Below are 18,576 nucleotides of genomic sequence, written 5' to 3' on the forward strand. Positions count from 1 at the left end.
GGAAAAATGTCCTCTGGTCTGATGAAACAAAAATAGAACTGTTTGGCCATAATGACCATCGTTATGTTAGGAGGAAAAAGGGGGAGGCTTGCAAGTCGAAGAACACCATCCCAACCGTGAAGCACGGGGGTGGCAGCATCGTGTTGTGAGGGTGCTTTGCTGCAGGAGGGACTGGTGCACTTCACAAAATAGATGGCATCATGAGGGAGGAATATTACATGGATATATTGAAGCAACATCTCAAGACATCAGTCAGGAATTTAAAGCTTGGTCGCAAATGGGTCTTCCAAATGGACAATGACCCCAAGCATACTTCTAAACTTGTGGAAAAATGGCTTAAGGACAACATAGTCAAGGTATTGGAGTGGCCATCACAAAGCCCTGATCTCAAACCTATAGAACATTTTTGGACAGACCTGAGAAAGCGTGTGCGAGCAAGGAGGCCTACAAACCTAACTGAGTTACACCAGCTCTGTCAGGAGGAATGGGCCAAAATTCACCCAACTTCTTGTGGGAAGCTTATGGAAGGCTACCTGAAATGTTTGACCCAAGTTAAACAATGTAAATGCAATGCTACCAATTGCTAATTGAGTGTGTGTAAACTTCTGACCCACTGGGAATGTGATGAAATAATTAAAAGCTTAAATAAATAATTTTCTCTACTATTATTCTGACATTTCACATTCTAAAAAATTAAGTTGTGATCCTAACTGACCTAAGACAGGGAATTTCAACCAAGTAATGGCACAGCCACAGTTTAAAACCACTATCATTTTCACCAGAACCTCTATATTTACCACTTCAAATAAGCATAGTCTTTATGAAATATCAATATCCTCTGATTTCTTATACAGTATGCATGTTAGCACAAAGGTGAGTATATGGTATATGTTTTATTCTTTTGCATAGGATTGAAGAGAATAGCAAGCATAAAATGACCAGTGAAACCATAAGTTGATGTGTAAAACATACAGTAGGATTGATCTTTTTGAACCTCACACTGATCCCTCTGATTCTTCCGAGCCAATCACTGTCTCGGTATTCTGTTTGTAGTCAGTGGATCAAACGTGTTACGGTAGCCACGTCTTTCTTAACGCCCAATTCAATGAGCCTCTCTATGGCTAGCCATCCCCATGTTAGCAGAGTGTGCCCTGAAGCAGGAGAGACAGGTCGTAAATCCCTAGTGATAGACATGGACCAGACAACACGCTTCTTTGACCATGGCCCAGCTCACAGAGGTGTCAGAGAGGCGGATCTGGACTAAGGACCCAGGACTCCTAAGGCTCTGCTAGGGGTTGGAGTAGTTCTACATCAGCTAGACACTGAGGTGGACACTCAACTCTCACGTGGCAGTAAGTGAAGAACATTCACTAAGTTCTGGTTTAAATTAAAACAGGTAGGCCACAATTAGAGTAGTTTAGAGTAGTTTAGAGTAGTTTATGCACCTTAGGTAAGTATAGAATGTTGATAAATCAGAAGCGTACTTATTTAACCCTATTGTTTGGAATTAATATGGATTGTTGCCGACATATGCTTTTCTATATGAATATAAATAAGAAAACGTACTTATTTAACTCTATAATTTGGCATTACGATAGATTGTGTCCCACATATGATTTTCAATATGAATCAGGAAGCATACTTATTTAAAGGTCCAATGCAGTAATTTTGATGTCAGTATGAAGTCATTTCTGGGAAGCAATTACGTACCTTATTGTGATTGTTTTCAATTGAAATTGTCACAAATTAACAAAAATATCTTCTTAGCAAAGAGCAATTTCTCAATCAAGAATTTTCCTAGGACTGCCTGGGAGTGGTCTGGGTGTGGAGGGGGAAACAGAAAATGAGATGGTAATGGCAGAGAGGTTTGGAACTCTCTTTCATATTGGTCTAGTTATCGTCTGGTGATGTCACCTGGCAGTTCAAAACTCCAGCCCACCTAAACAGGCTGAAACTTCAGGTGGTCAATTCACACTAAAAGGGTATTATCATTTTCACAGTTTCACAATATTATTTCAACCTCATAGTATGGAAATATATATAACCCCAAAATGTGGCATTATGATGGATCGTTTCCACCTTATGCTTTTCTCTATGGTTCTCCTTCCAAGTAGAATATGAACACACTCCCAGCTTTCTGTAGCTTCCTCTGCACTACACAAGGGAATCAAGAAATCAAGCACCAGCTTCAGACACACTGTTATAGGTGAAATCTGTCAGTGTCCTCTTCCTCCTCTGCTGTCTACAGTGCTGTCTGTTTTTACAAGATAAGAGCGCCTGTGTCTCTCTTCCGAGTGCTTCTCAGGCATTCGCTAGTTACTTTCTATCTCACTCCGGGAAGGGATATTTTACCTTCATGCCAATATTAATGTTCCATTTGACGTTCCACACTTTTATGATGCAATGATTTGCGTCCACAAGAATAATATCTCACTGTACACCACTCTGTAGCTGAATGACATTCACATGATTATTAAACGTGTGGGTCAAAATGCCTTCGCAATGAAGTTCAGCTCCTGGTGAAATTACAGATGATAAAGAAACCCACTGTGCACAGATGCCAATTCAACGTCTATTCCACATTGGATCCACGTGATTTCATTCAAATCATGTGGAAACAACGTTGATTCAACCAGTGTGTGCCCAGTGGGAACTATGTTATGACCAAGGAGTCTTGCTACGGAGATTACCTTAGTTTATTGAGATCCTCATTTTTAAAGCATTCATGAGATACATTCAGTTTGCATATAATTTCAGGAAAACATACATAATAAGAGTCTTGTGGAATTCCTCTCTATTTCTGTCTAGCTGTAAAACTAAAGGCTGTGGGAATCAAAATTCCTTCAAGTTTTTATCTTGAATGTAATAACTTATTTTTCAATCAATTACGGTATAATACATAATTATGGGTCAATTTCATTCCTATAATCCTACAGCCCTTGGTTGAACTGGCTCCTATACTTCTCCAACCTTACTCAACTGTTGATGTCTTACTTTACCTTGACCCCAGCTTGCCGTATATTGTTTTTCTACTTTCCCTAAATGCAACTTACTTTAAGCATGCATCAACATCTTGCAGTACAACCAAAAAAAGATTAACCCATTCTCAGACAGTATGTTCTCTCTCTGACATATACCCAGACTGCACGCCGGGTCCATGTCTTAAGACTAACATAAACAGATATATTTGTCATCCAAAAACACATGACAGAGGGAAAGTCGCCACCCGACTGCCCCTCTCGACTGTGTCTGTTTTCTAGTGTGTGCATCTGGTTGTAGTGTGTGCAAATTTAAATGGCTTTGTTCTATCATCTTATATGGACATTTATTATTTGATAGTTTATCCGTTCGTATTTTTGTATAGAAACATTCAAATTGATATATGACCATTTTGTTATGATTTTGATTTTTTGGATTACATAGTTGGATTACGTAGTTTCGGTTAAACATTCGTTTTGACCACTGAATATTTGGAATCACAGTTTTGTAGAATACATTTTAATTTTTTACTTCTTTTGGGGGGATTTGGAACTACTTCAGCGAATGGACTGTGTGCTTTAGACAACTGCTTTTCTTTTAATAATCCAAGCATGAAAGACAAAACATATAGCAATCCTCCAGTTAAACCTCCATTTTGTCAAAACCAAGTCCATTAAAGTTGACACAATATTTGGTGAAGCGGTTCCAGATCCACATGATATCTTCCTTGGTTTTCAGATATTTTTTAGAGCTATTTTGATAAACAATTAAACTTTTTTTATTGAATGATGAATTACTTAAAAAACAAAACTGCATGGCTAAGAAGTTGCAGTTTAGGGTTTGTCAGACTGTCAGTGTTATTAGAGTTATGTTCTTCTCTGTAGATGGGCATGTATATGCTCATTGTTTGTATATCCCCATCCCTTCCTTACAGCCAAAAGCTCTAATGCCGCCCGACCGCTTCGTACTGCCTTTACATGGACATGGCAACTGACTTACACTATCACCCTCATCATCCTCATCTCCTCTGTAGTATGTTCATAGGCCCCTCCCCCTTGTCACTCCCCTCCCCTCCCACTCTTTAGCGATGTTAAAATATGGACAGTCATCCATCCATTCTAAACTAAAGAACAAATACAAACTAAGCAAAAACTTAAAATTAATAGAATGTAGATATTTATTGAGAAGTCTATTAAAGCAAAAACTTATAGATGTACAGTTTTTTGTAAAAACTGGATTATTTAACGAAGATTTTAAAAAAGAAGAAAAAAAAGAATTATGGTGAAGTTTATTTTTCATGTTATGTGGTGTGGATGTATGTGTTGTTGCCTCCCTGTACCATCATGTCTAAAGATAAATTAAACAAGAAGTCCAATTGCTAAATGATTTTTTTATCTATACAAAACTATACTCAGCCAAGAACATTCTTACACAACTTTCTTTTGTAAACTTTTTTTCTTCATGCCAAAATCATGCGGGCAATTTGTTGATGTAAGTTGACAAGGACTATGTGGTATGCTTTCTTCCTTGAATAATGTTTTAGTGGGCTGTTATGATGTTTATAACTGACTTGCGTTGTTTAACGTTTGCTTGGTAGAATATGTAGCTAATCTTTATTTAATGGATCAAACTGTGCTCTTAGCTTGTGAATGTTTAACGTAATAGTGTTTGCCGTATCTTGTGAGTGATACAATATAATCGTATGTTTGGCTTGATTTTTTTGTTGTTGTTGATTTTTTTGCATCAATGTGTAGGGCTTTGTAATAAGATATACACAACTGTATACACAAACCTTGATGGCAGTGGAATTTGGCAGCTGCAACGACACCCTGAATGTTCACCATATGCCTTTGAGAAACAGACCATCTACACTCTCCTTTTATGCAACACGAAACTCAGCATGTGATGGGGGATACTACCATATTTTCTCCCAAAATCCTTTTTAATCCTTTAGAAAAAAGATGGGATTAGTCATATGTTGGCCTCCTCTCTCTCACTCTCACTCTCACTCTCTCACTATCACACACACCCACACACAGGCACTCACAATTAATGCACATTTTTTGTTGGCATCCTCCCCTTAAATTAGCTTTGTCATCTTTTGCACCATTCTTCCGTAAGTGCCGGCAAGATGTGTGAATTTGCAAGTCTAATTCCAACCTCTCGGTTCCCAGTGCAGCCTTAATCACTACATAAGCTCTTTATTGCTCCTGTGTAGTTTTTGTTAGGTTTTTAATGAGCTACTTAGTTTGAAGCTGGGAACAATTTTGCTGGGAGAAAAATAATTTGTCTGGCTTACTTTATAGCTAGAACAATGCTCTCTGAAGTGCAGAGAGAGGGCGAGAGACAGAGAAAGAGAGTCTGAGCTATTCTGTTAGATGTAGAAGTGTACAATCAGGGTCAATGAGAAAACATAATGAACAGATTTTTGTCTTTTAATCGGCTGGATGATCATTTGTTTACGTTAACTCATTACTTATAGTTAATTAGTGGGCATATGAAAGGACCTGTTGTTTCTTAATTATTCAATGTGGATACTCACATGGCATTTGTGTATTTTTGAAGAAACTGTAAAGCGCTATTGAACCCTTGTTTAACGCGTAATTGATTTTGGAACCATTTTCATTCAAGGCCTCTTTTGCTAGGAGTAATGAGAGTTATCGAAAAAACGTCTCTTTAATTGAATTGGGCGAGTGTAACTTTATTAAGTAACTCTCCAGTGATGCATGCTACCATACATCACACTGTGAGTTGATCACAAAGTTATGTTGCAGATGCACACAAATATTCATGCATGTATGCCACAGACACCGAACACAAATCACACAAGGGTACATGACACATGCACAGATACGCAATTAGAGGGTGAACATTCAGCTGCCGTTGGTTTGCCCTGAGGTCCTGCCATTATGGAAGCTGTATAAAGCCATTCAAAAGGTGAGAGGCTGGGGCCGACTGGGGAGCCAGATCCTTCCATGGGGGTGACACTGTATATTAATTTAGCCAGCTTGGACATGTGGTTCTGTCCTTCACACGTATCTTATTGTAGAATTATAAATATACTGAACAAAAATATAAGCATGGAACAATTTCAAAGTTTTACTGTGTTACAGTTCATATAAGGAAATAACTCAATTGAAATACATTCATCGGGCGCTAATTTATTGATTTCACCTGACTGGGACTACAGATATGCATCTGTTGGTCACAGATACCTTAAAACAAATGTAGGGGGGTTGATCAGAAAAGCAGTCAATATCTGGTGTGACCACCATTTGCATCATGCAGCACAACAGATCTCCTTCAATATAGTTGATCAAGTTGTTGATTGTGGCCTGTGGAATGTTCTCCCACTCCTCTTCAATGGCTGTGCGAAGTTGCTGCATATGGGGGGGACGGACGGACTGGAACACACTGATCCAGAGCATCCCAAACATGCTAAATGGGTGACATGTCTGGTGTGTATGCAGGCCATGGAAGAACTGGGACATTTTCAGCTTCCAGGAATTGTGTACAGATCCTTGCGACATGGGGCTCTGCATTATCATGCTGAAACATGAGGTGATGGCGGCGGATGAACGGCACGACATTGGGCTTCAGGATCTTGTCACGCTATCTCTGTGAATCAAATTGCCATTGATAAAATGCAATTGTGTTTATTTTCCGTAGCTTATACCTGCCCATACTATAACCCTACTGTCACCATGGGGCATTATGTTTACAACGTTGATCAGCAAACAGCTCGCCCACATGATGCCATGCATGCTGTCTGCGGTTGTAAGGCCGGTTGGACACACTGCCAAATTCTCTAAAATGACGTTGGAGGTGTCATATGGTTGAGAAATTAACATTAAATTATCTGGCAACAGCTCTGGTGGACATTCCTGCAATTGCACACTCCCTCAAAACTTGGGACATCTGCACATTTTAGAGTGATCTTGTGTAATGATCATGCTGTCAGGTGGAGGGATTCTCTTGTCAAAGGAGAAATGCTCACTAACAGGGGTGTAAACAAATTCGAGAGAAATAAGCTTTTTGTGCGAATGGAACATTTCAGGGATATTTTATTTCAGCTTGCATTTATATTTTTGTTCAGTGTATTTCAGTCACTATGCTACTTGTTTTTAATATAATAGGAATATTGTTAATATACATTAGCTACATAAAAACTTCAGTGCCAGATTTGAGAGGATATTATTTTACAGGTAAATCCACATTATGTTGGCCCTATTAGTTATATATAGTGCTTTCTTTGATTACACGTTAGGTCTGGCTCACCCTCACACCCCCTGAAGCCTTTTGATGCACAACCTTTTTAGTTGACCCTTTTTTCTGTTTTGTGGCGTTTTTGTTCTTATTTAAAGCTGTGTAATGTAGGTACAGTAAGTACAGTGTATGTACCTGTTTATTTTGTTTTGTACAGTGTCGTGTTGTTTTCTTTTCTGTTTTGGATGAATGTGATAGATGTGTGTAGTTGCCATGACGTTCTTACTGCTCTCTAACATGTCTTTTCTCTGTCTCTACCTCTAGGAGGTGAATTAGTGATCCCAATACTCTTAGAGGAACCGTTAGTGCTGCCCCCTGTAGCTACTCGTGCACCCTCCATCCCCCTTCCCCCAACCCTCCGCCCACCCCTCACCATTATTGAGACCACCAAAGAGTCCCTGTCCACGGCCACTGAGGCGGGGGTACCTTGCTTGTCGGATCGAGGCAGCGATGATTGTGATGATGATGATGATGATGGCTTGGTGATATCGGGGTATGGCTCAGGGGAAGCGTTCAACTCTAACCTGCCCCCTACTGATGATGAAGATTTTTACACCACCTTCTCCTTGGTAACAGATAAGACCTTGTCCACGTCGGCCTTTGAAGGTGGCTACAAAGTTCATGCGCCCAAGTGGGAAACCAAGGACTTTAGCTCTAACAAACCGTCCTCAGAACGCGGTAGGACTACCACTACCGCTGCGCTGCCGCTAGCCCCCGACCAGAGCCGCTACACCTCCACCGCAACCCTGCACCACACGCCACCCGCCAAGCTGCCTGCCGGCAAAATGAATAACCGCGAGCTAAAACCCCAGCCTGACGTAGTGTTGCTCCCGTTGCCCACACTACCCTATGAGGTAGACAGCACCAAGCAGAGGGCTCCTGTAATAACCTCCCCCATGTTCCGTAATGTACCCACAGCCCTGCCCACCCAGCCCGGCGTCAACCGAGTCCCGGGACCCCCGGAAGTGTCCCGCCAGTCTAGCAGCACCACCGGGATGGTCGTCGGGATAGTGGCGGCCGCCGCCCTGTGCATCCTCATCCTCCTGTACGCCATGTATAAGTACAGGAACAGGGACGAGGGCTCCTACCAGGTGGATGAGAGCAGGAATTACATCACCAACTCGGCCACGCAGAGCAATGGAGCCGTCATGAAGGACAAACAGCAGAGCGCAAAAGGCAGCAAAGTAAAACAGAAAAACAAGGACAAGGAGTATTACGTGTGAGTGACGGACGTTGCGAGATAAAAAAAAGAGAGAAAGCGAGGAAGAGAAAGGGAAAGAAATATATAGAACTTTATTTAACAGTTTACCTTCTAAGGAGCTGCGATGACGAAAGATGGTAAAAATGGAACTGTTACTTCATGCTGTGCAGAGTGGTTGAACTATGACATGTTCTGTAATATAAAGCACACTTACTATTGTAAGCATACCGAGAAGGCTAATAGCAACTTTAGTGACCTTACTCTTCTATCTGGTCGGAGACGTAATCAGTGTAGAACTACTTCACGGCTACTGCATCATTATCCTAAGTGACTTTTAGAGCTATGTGATCCTTAACGTAAATTCTAGTTTTTTTTTTTTGTAAACCTGTACAAAATGAAGATATTCATATATCTTGACCATTTCCAGCATGTAAGCGACATGTAGTGCTTAACAAGAGTGAGTGGGTCAGGATAAAAAGGATCATTGTAAAGTCAATGAAAAAAATTGACTCCTGTCGTAAAAAGATATGACTAATTTGTATTGTTTATACATTATAAACGTGTGGTGTCTTAAAACGTTTAAAAAAACAAGTACTACTTTATGTATCAAATGAAACCAAGTGAGCTCAAATGGCTAAGGATAGATCTCTTAGGATCTCTTCAGATCTCATAATTCTGTCATCTGATCTCGACCTGATTACTCTCATTGTGTGACGGACGGACAGAGTGACTCTGACGTGATCGTGGCGAGAAGTGGTTGGTTTTTCTTGTCTCGGTAAAAAGCAACTGATTGTAATGCATGCCCATCCTACTGCGACAGCCAAGTACAGTACAGTACAATATACAGTGTTCAACTTTGCTTGAGCAGTCCAGTTCTCACCAAGGCCAAACGTTATACTACTTCATCATCAGGACTACACAACTCTTTTAATTTTGTTCCCTAAAAACCTAAACAAAGAAAATGTGATTATCCCTGACGACAAAAAGGACTAATATTGGTTTGCAGCCAGTGCTGGTTGTATCTTTTGCAGGCCTCTGTGTGTTGGTTCATCGCCTCTTGTTCTATTTTCTATGGAGCTGTCCCATTGAGGACAGAATGCAGTACTATAACACTGTTAAAGATGTCTATACAGAAATAAATCTAACGTGAAAAGTGTGAATTCTTGTCACAGTCAACTGTGTCAAACAAACAATTTTGTTTACATATTTTATTACATTATAGCCATTGTACGTTGTAGGTACTAGATGTTGTACATACCATCTAAGTTGTAATTTTCTAGTACTTCTATTGTACAGAATGATCATATGGTTTATCACTGTATTTCATGAAGAAAAATCCATAACTGTTAACTGACATGAAGAAAGACTTTGAAGCATTGAGAACATACACAAATTTTGTAAAGAAAGGAGAAAAACTGTTAGGCTAGAGATCTAATCGCAGATGTTTTTAAGTCGCATGAATATTTGACCACTTGAAGTGTCAATCAAATACAAGACGCCCAATCTTAAATGTACCAAGGCTTTCTTGTTCTTCTGGGTTATTTTAGTGTTATTTCTATTTTGAAAAAATAAAGAGAAGCTATATTAAAGAAGAGTATAACGGATGGATGCGGAGACGCAGTTCCGACAACCTCCTGAAACCCAGTGTGATTCTTACCTCCAGGTCTGGACACTATAACAATCATGTCAAATCATTCGCTTTTCATATTTGTTTTATATATTTTTGAATATAGTTTCCATATATTTTTTGTATTTTTTTTCACCCTGATTTATAATTCCCTTTAATTTATGAATATGTCCAGATTGTTCATAATCATTGACACTTTGATTTTTCTGTCATCTTTTGTTTAATTTTTTGTTGTTGTTGAGGATTTAGATATCATTTTCTATTAGTTTTCATATTTTTTTCATACCCCCCCCCCCTCCCAGGAATTGCATTGCAATAAAATGTTCTTCCCAAACGTGTTTTCAAGTCACTGCTTTTGAACTCTCTCGTTTTACCTCTCGAGGCCAAGTGTTAAGCTCATTAATAAAAGTTTTATTTTAATTTTACCTTTATTTAACCAGTCAAGTCAGTTAAAAACACAGTCTTATTTTCAATGACGGCCTGGGAACAGTGGTTTAACTGCCTGTTCAGGGGCAGAACGACAGATTTGTACCTTGTCAGCTCGGGGCTTGAACTCACAACCTTCTGGTTACTAGTCCAACGCTCTAACCACTAGGCTACCCTATTAGGCTAGGCTACCATATTGAGTTCAAATGAGTAAGCTCAATAAATATGTGTGTACATTAGGGCTATGTTAGAGAATTGGGACAATGCATATTAGGGACCTTCTCCAGTCTTCTCATAAAGCCTCATGTAACCCAAGAGGCCTTAGTCATTTCTGTGTTTGTCAATTATAATTTAGTGTACATCTACATTTCCTTTGTCTTAACTGCTGATTGGGGATTTTCAGGATACTACGCCATCCCCCACAATGGAGTACACGTATTACTGTTACAGTAATATTCCTAACCTCATACCATAATATACTGTTACCCAGGCATATCAAAAGTCAACTTTGAGGGGTATCTTATCTAATACTGGTTGAGTCATTTCGGGTTCCCTTTTAGCTCTTTGTAAACTTTGAAATCGGTCTGCCAGGAAGATTAGCACTTTGTACAGCGATTGATATTTCGAGTGATATTTCCCTAAAGCTATACAGTGCAGCAGCCTTGCTCCCATTTGTTTGTTCGCAGTTATCCCAAACTGGGATTGACGTCCGAGACACTTGATTTACATCCCAGACCTGATGTACGGTGTGTGCCAACAGTGAGAAATACCACTTGCCCTCCACGGGATTCTCAGACAGGAATGGCCTTTTACTGTCTGTCTAGACCACTGCACCGAGAGAGAGAGAGAAAGAGAGTACTCTCAATTTCCTGTCTAAAGCTGATATACAGTATTTTATGACTCCTGGAGTAACTTTATCAGCGAATTGAGACTAAAGAAGGGGCTACATTTTTCAGAAATGCCTGTTATTCATTCAGTCCTTGGTGTGGGAATGTAACATGACATTATGTTATGTGATGTACTTTTTTCCCTTACACGCCTCACAGTATTACAGAGTTTAATATTGTGATTGGGTTGGGTTTTTCTCACTGATACCTTTGGTCCTTCCTTTATCTTTACTTTTACTCAAGTATGACAATTGAGTACTTCTTCCATCTCTGTCTGATGTGAACTATCCTGGCTGTAACAACAACAAAGAAAGCATCAAAGTTGGGACAGAGAGACTGATAAACAGCTTCTATCTCCAGGCCATCAGACTGTTAAAGAGACAATACCAGCTGGCCTCTGCCCAGTACCCTGCCCTGAACCTTAGACACTGTCCCTAGCCTGCTACCACACGGTACTCTACCCTTCATCTTAGAGACTGCTGCCCTATGCACATAGATTCATTGAACATTGGTCATTTAAAAAATGTTTACATACTGTTTTACCCACTTCATATGTATATACTGTATTCTAGTCATGGCTCATACTATATAACTACTGCTGTACACACCTTTTCTATTCACAAACTGTCCATACTGTCTATACACACCATTCACATACATATATATTTATTTATATTCCGGACTCCGACATTGCTCATTCTGATATGTCTTAATTTATTGTTCTTTCTTATAAAACTTTTGTTTATGTATGTACACTGGGCAAAAGTGTTCCATGTCAGGGGATATCTTTACATGACATATCTTTGACATTCTACAGAATGCAGACCATTTCCAATGCATATCTGGGAGTTTTGTGGATTTGCACCATACCTTGACAGTCTGAATCCAGATGTGTCTTTTAGACATACAGTATATGATATTGGGATTACCCCGCATATCACACATGGACATTTCCTATGGACTCATTCAATGTCCTGAGATATGTGACATCCTATGTCCTCTCTTCATGTTGACAAATACTGACTGTATACAACGAATATGTGTTTTCTCAGCACATTCAAGATACTAAGCTATATTGATTCCAGATATGCTTCTTATGACTGAGGTTCATATCTGGATCTTGATATGCTTTTTAATATGCTGAAAATAAGGGCAATTTCTGTGGCATTTCTGAGTTTTCAGCACATGCTCAATAATTTGACAAATATGAAAAACATTTTTATTTCATGCACAATTAATTGTTTGGATTCCCTCCGGATATCATACATGGTATGGCCGGGTATTGACTCATTAGATATCCTGATATAGGCATATGTGGACATCTTATTTTCTCTATATGATGACAAATACTGACAGCGGGTTACATAGTATATTTTCACAGCACGTACAATGCATATGCTCTTGACTGAGGTTCATATCAGGATCTTGATATGCTAAATAAGGACCATTTCTGGAGCTTATTTGAGTACAATCTCAATCATTTGACAAATATGAAATCCATTTCATTCTTCAGACACTAGCTATTGTATTCTATGCAAGCTATAAGCGCTGTAACTGGGAGCCTAGCAACAAGAATCACGTCTTTTCAGTTGTGGAGTTCCAACTGTCATTTTTGAATTTTGCACCGCAAATTAGTGTGTATATGTGTGGAGAAACAAAGAAGTGGGAAGCTGTGCAGAAAATACGTCAAAGAAGTTAACTCTAAAGTGAGTAGCTAGTTTGAGAAGTTTTATTTATCTTATTAACCAGACTCAAGCATGTTAGCTAATTCTGTTAGCAGCCAGTAAGGCTAGCTAGCTAGCTGGGCTTGATACAGGGTAAAAGCTAACTGGTAGCCGAGCCAGCTAACAAATAATTGCCTTCCCTTCAGGGAAAATCATTTTTGCCCCCTATCAAGCCTCAAGGTGACAGCTAACCTTATGAAACGTTTAGTCGTACTTCGTATTACTGGGTAATATAAGGTATCTAGCTAACAAACGTAGCTAGCTAGCTAACTAACAACTTGGATAGCTAGCTAGCTTGTTCCAGTTAGTATTGTTGTCATGAATGAAGCAGGTAGAGTAACTATCTTGTGGTATGGTTATGTGAAATTACAATATTTTCTTGCAATATCAACACAATTTTGATAAATGACTTATGTATTTACAGTTTGAAGTGGATCACAGACCAACACTACCACCACATTGGGTCTGAACAGCAGCGGGTCCGCAACTGACGACCTGCATCCATCGTCAAGCACAAACAGGGCAGGCAGGGGAATTGAGGGTGTGCAACTTACATTTTCTATTCAATAAATAAAATACATTTTTAGCAAAGATTGGCCTACTTTTGCATCTTTACAGAAAACTTGTTTTGATTGGAGCTCTGGATTTGCTATGCTGCATTTTTTAAAACAGAAATATGTGCTTTGGAAACAGCAATTTGGATTAAATATGCATTGTTTTGCCTACTACTCAATATGGTACAAATGTATGCTCAGATTTTCCAACATCATGGGAAGAAGCACAATAATTTTCGGCACTGGATATTTCATGATTTGGATTTAGCCCATTTTCGATCAGACTACATGTTGAAACATTGCTGCGGGGACTGGCTTCCATTCAGCCACAAGAGCATTAGTGAGGTCGGGCACTGATGATGCGCGATTAGGCCTGGCTTGGAGTTGGCGTTCCAAACCATCCCAAAAGTGTTCAATGGGGTTGAGTTCAGGGCTCTGTGCAGGCCAGTCAAGTTCCTCCACAACGATCACAACAAACCATTTCTGTATGGACCTCACTTTGTGCACAGGGCCACAAAGTTGGAAGCACAGAATTTTCTAGAATGTCATTGTATGCTGTAGTGTTATGATTTCCCTTCACTGGAACTAAGGGGCTTAGCCTGAATCATGAAAAACAGCCCCAAACAATTATTCCTTCTCCACCAAACGTTACAGTTGGCACTACGCATTGGGGCAGATGGCGTTCTCCTGGCATCTGCAAACCCAGATTCTATCAGACTGCCAGATGGTGAAGCGTAATTCATCACTCCAGAGAACACGTTTCCATTGCTCCAATGATGGTGAGCTTTACACCACTCCAGCCGACGCTTGGCATTGCACATTGCGATCTTGGGCTTCCGAAGAACAGTTTAACATTGCTTCCAGAGGCAGTTTGGAACTCTGTAGTGAGAGTTGCAACCGAGAATGCGCTACACGCTTCAGCACTCGGCAGTCCCATTCTGTGAGCTTGTGTGGCCTGCCACTTGTGTGGTTTCCACTTCACAATAACAGCACTTACAGCTGACCGGGGCAGCTCGAGCAGGGCAGAAATTTTACAAATTGACCTGTTAGAAAGGTGGCTTCCTATGATGGTGCCACATTGAAAGTCACTGAGCTCTTCACTAAGGCCATTCTACTGCCAATGTTTGTCTATAGGGATTGCATGACCGTGTGCTCGATTTTATACACCTGTCAGCAACGGTTATGGCTGAAATAGCCAAATCCACTAATTTGAAGGGGTGTCCACATACTTTTGTATGAAATGTTCTACCTTTCCCTGACTCAGTCTGTAATACATACATGTTTCAAGCAGACCATCATAATCCCTGTTCCTAAGAACGCCAAGGTGCTCATCACTTAGCTCAGATCCCAGGGACTGAACACCTACCTATGCAACTGGATCCTGGAATTGCTGACGAGCCGCCCCCAGGTGGTGAGGGTGGGCAACAACACATCCACCACTCTGACCCTTAACATGGGCCCCTCAGGGGTTTGTGCTTAGTCCCCTCCTGTACTCCCTGTTCACCCACGACTGCATGGCAGTGCACAACTCCAACACCATCATTAAGTTCGCTAACGACACAACGGTGGTTGTCCTGATCACTGACGACAATGAGACAGCCTATAGTGGAGCGTGTCGAAAGCTTCACGTTCCTCTGTGTCCACATCACTAAGGTGTTATCATGGTCCACACACACCAACACAGTCGTGAAGACGGCAGGAGGCTGAAATGACCCTCAAATCCTTAAAAAGTTCTACAGCTGCATTCCTTGTATTATTATTTTTCTTTTATTTCTCTGTTTCTCTGCATCATTGGGAAGGTCCCATAAGTAGGCATTTCACTGTTAGTCGACATCTATTGTTTAAGAAGCATTTGACAAATACAATTTAATTTGCTTTTGATCAGAGAGGAAGTGGAAAATACTGATAGATTCGAAAGATGTCCCTAATATAAAGATATTTGTGAATGTATTTCTGTAGAGAGAGACACCTGTTTGCTTTAAGTGGGAGTCTTGATTAAAATGGAGAGGGTGTGTAGGAGCAGAGGAGGGGGTGAAAGAAAGGGTCACACGCATTTCTTCAAACCCATTTTTCTTAAGACTCAGTGAAGCGTCAGAAAGAAAGTCCTAACCCGGAGCGTCTTCTCCAAATGAGATGTCATTTTTTGTAGGTGCACATTCTGCTCTGACGTTAACATGAAAGCCAGGTAAGATTTACTCCTCCACACTGGCAAAGATGTTGACTGAGTGTCACGGTTTTCTGTAGGTGAAAGAGAGTCGGACCAAAATGCGGCGTGTCTATTGCGATCCATGTTTAATGAAACAGAAGTAAACACGAATCAATACAAAAAACAATAAACGTAACAAAAACCAAAACAGGCTAATACTGGTGCAAACTAGCACACGACAGACCTAAGGACAAAAGGACAAGGAACAATCACCCACAAAACCCAACACCAAACAGGCAACCTAAATATGGTTCCCAATCAGAGACAATGACTAACACCTGCCTCTGAATGAGAACCATATCAGGCCAAACACAGAAACAGACAAACCAGACACACAACATAGAATGCCCACTCAGATCACACCCTGACCAAACAAAACATAAACATACAAAGCAAACTATGGTGAGGGTGTGACAGTAACCCCCCCAAGGTGCGGACTCCGGCCGCAAAACCTGAACCTATTGGGGAGGGTCTGGGTGGGCATCTGTCTGCGGTGGCGGCTCTGGTGCTGGACGTGGCCCCCACTTCACCATAGTCTTTGTCCGCCACCTTGTCCGCTTCCTTGGCCTCCTAACTACGGCGACCCTACTATGTAACCTCACTGGACGGAGGGGCACCTCGGGACAGAGGGGCTCTGGCGCCTCTGGGCTGATGGGCTCTGGCGCCTCTGGGCTGATGGGCTCTGGCGCCTCTGGGCTGAGGAGATCTGGCGCTTCTGGGCTGAGGAGATCTGGCGCCTCTGGGCTGACTGGCGGATCTGGAAGAGTCTGGCTGACTGGCGGATCTGGAAGAGTCTGGCTGACTGGCGGATCCTGGCTGACTGGCGGATCTGGAAGATCCTGGCTGACTGGCGGATCTGGAAGAGTCTGGCGGATCCTGGCAGACTGACGGCTCTGGCTGCTCCATGCTGACTGGCAGCTCTGGCTGCTCCATGCTGACTGGCGGCTCTGGCTGCTCCATGCTGACTGGCGGCTCTGGCTGCTCCATGCTGACTGACGGCTCTGGCTGCTCCATGCTGACTGACGGCTCTGGCTGCTCCATGCTGACTGACGGCTCTGGCTGCTCCATGCTGACTGACGGCTCTGGCTGCTCCATGCAGACTGGTAGTTCTGGCGGCTTCTTGCAGACTGGCAGCTCTGGCGGCTTCTTGCATACTGGCAGCTCTGGCGGCTTCTTGCAGACTGGCAGCTCTGGCAGCTCCTTGCAGACTGGCAGCTCCTTGCAGACTGGCAGCTCCTTGCAGACTGACAGCTCCTTGCAGACTGGCAGCTCTGGCTGCTCCATGCAGACTGGCAGCTCTGACTGCTCCATGCAGACTGGCAGCTCTGACTGCTCCATGCAGACTGGCAGCTCTGGCTGCTCCATGCAGCTCTGGGCAGGCGGGAGACTCCGGCAGCGCTGTAGAGGAGGAAGGCTCTGGCAGCGCTAAAGAGGCGGGAGACTCCGGCAGCACTGTAGAGGCGGAAGGCTCTGGCAGCGCTAAACAGGCGGGTGACTCCGGCAGCGCTGGACAGGTGAATCGCACTGAAGGCCTGGTGCGTGGTGCTGGCACTGGTGGTACTGGGCCGAGGACACGCACAGGAAGCCTGGTGCGGGGAGCTGCCACCGGAGGGCTGGTGTGTGGAGGTGGCACAGGATGGGCTGGACCGTGAAGGCATACTGGAGATCTTGAGAGCAGGGCTGGGACAGGACGTGCAAGGCTAGGGAGGTGCACAGGAGGCCTGGTGTGTGAGGCTGGCACAATCTTCACCAGCCGACTAACACGCACCTCAGGACGAGTATGCAGCGCTGACCCAGGTGCCATCAATTCCCAGACACGCTCCGTCGGGTGAATTCCATGCCTAAAGCACCAACACAGCAACTCCCTCATAACTCTCTCCTCCAATTTCCCCATTAACTCCTTCACAGTCTCTGCTTCGCTCACCTCCAACACCGGCTCTGGTTCTGGTCTCCTCCTTGGCTCCTCACGATAAACAGGGGGAGTTGGCTCAGGTCTGACTCCTGACTCTGCCACACTCTCCCTGAGCCCCCCTCCAATAAATTTTTGGGGCTGACTCGGGCTTCCTTCCACGCCGCCGTGCTTGTTTCTCCAACTCCATTCTCCTGTAACCCTCTTCGCACTGCTCCAGCGAATCCCAGGCGGGCTCCGGCACTCTCCCTGGGTCGACCGCCCACCTGTCTATTTCCTCCCAAGTCATATACTCCAGACTTCGTAGCTCCTGCTACCGCTGCCTGTCACCACGCCGCTTGGTCCTGTTGTGGTGGGTGATTCTGTCACCGTTTTCTGTAGGTGAAAGAGAGTCGGACCAAAATGCGGCGTGTCTATTGCGATTCATGTTTAATGAAACAGAAGTAAACACGAATCAATACAAAAAACAATAAACGTAACGAAAACCGAAACAGCCTAATACTGGTGCAAACTAGCACACGACAGACCTAAGGACAAGGAACAATCACCCACAAAACCCAACACCAAACAGGCAACCTAAATATGGTTCCCAATCAGAGACAATGACTAACACCTGCCTCTGATTGAGAACCATATCAGGCCAAACACAGAAACAGACAAACCAGACATACAACATAGAATGCCTACTCAGATCACACCCTGACCAAACAAAACATATAAACATACAAAGCAAACTATGGTGAGGGTGTGACACTGAGACAATGTCAACTCACAGAAGTCGTGCTGTGGCTTTTCTA

The 18,576-nt window shown here is 42.4% G+C and overlaps 1 protein-coding gene across 10 annotated transcripts in view; it reads left to right on the forward strand.

Annotated features, from left to right (window-relative positions):
• The window catches only part of nrxn3a (neurexin 3a), a 470,965-nt gene extending 460,556 nt beyond the window's left edge, over positions 1-10,409 (forward strand). For 7 of the 10 annotated variants that reach the window (XM_064927553.1, XM_064927554.1, XM_064927555.1 and 4 more), the window contains one exon: positions 7,510-10,409. In XM_064927553.1, the coding sequence (XP_064783625.1) occupies positions 7,510-8,468 (959 nt within the window). In that variant the 3' untranslated portion in view covers positions 8,469-10,409. The remainder of the gene's footprint in view (positions 1-7,509) is intronic. The other 3 variants (XM_064927561.1, XM_064927563.1, XM_064927560.1) reach the window with 1 other exon arrangement.
• The last annotated feature ends 8,167 nt before the right edge of the window (positions 10,410-18,576 follow it).

The sequence above is a fragment of the Oncorhynchus masou genome, chromosome 21 (genome assembly GCF_036934945.1).
Source record: "Oncorhynchus masou masou isolate Uvic2021 chromosome 21, UVic_Omas_1.1, whole genome shotgun sequence".
Classification (NCBI taxonomy): Eukaryota; Metazoa; Chordata; class Actinopteri; order Salmoniformes; family Salmonidae; genus Oncorhynchus; species Oncorhynchus masou.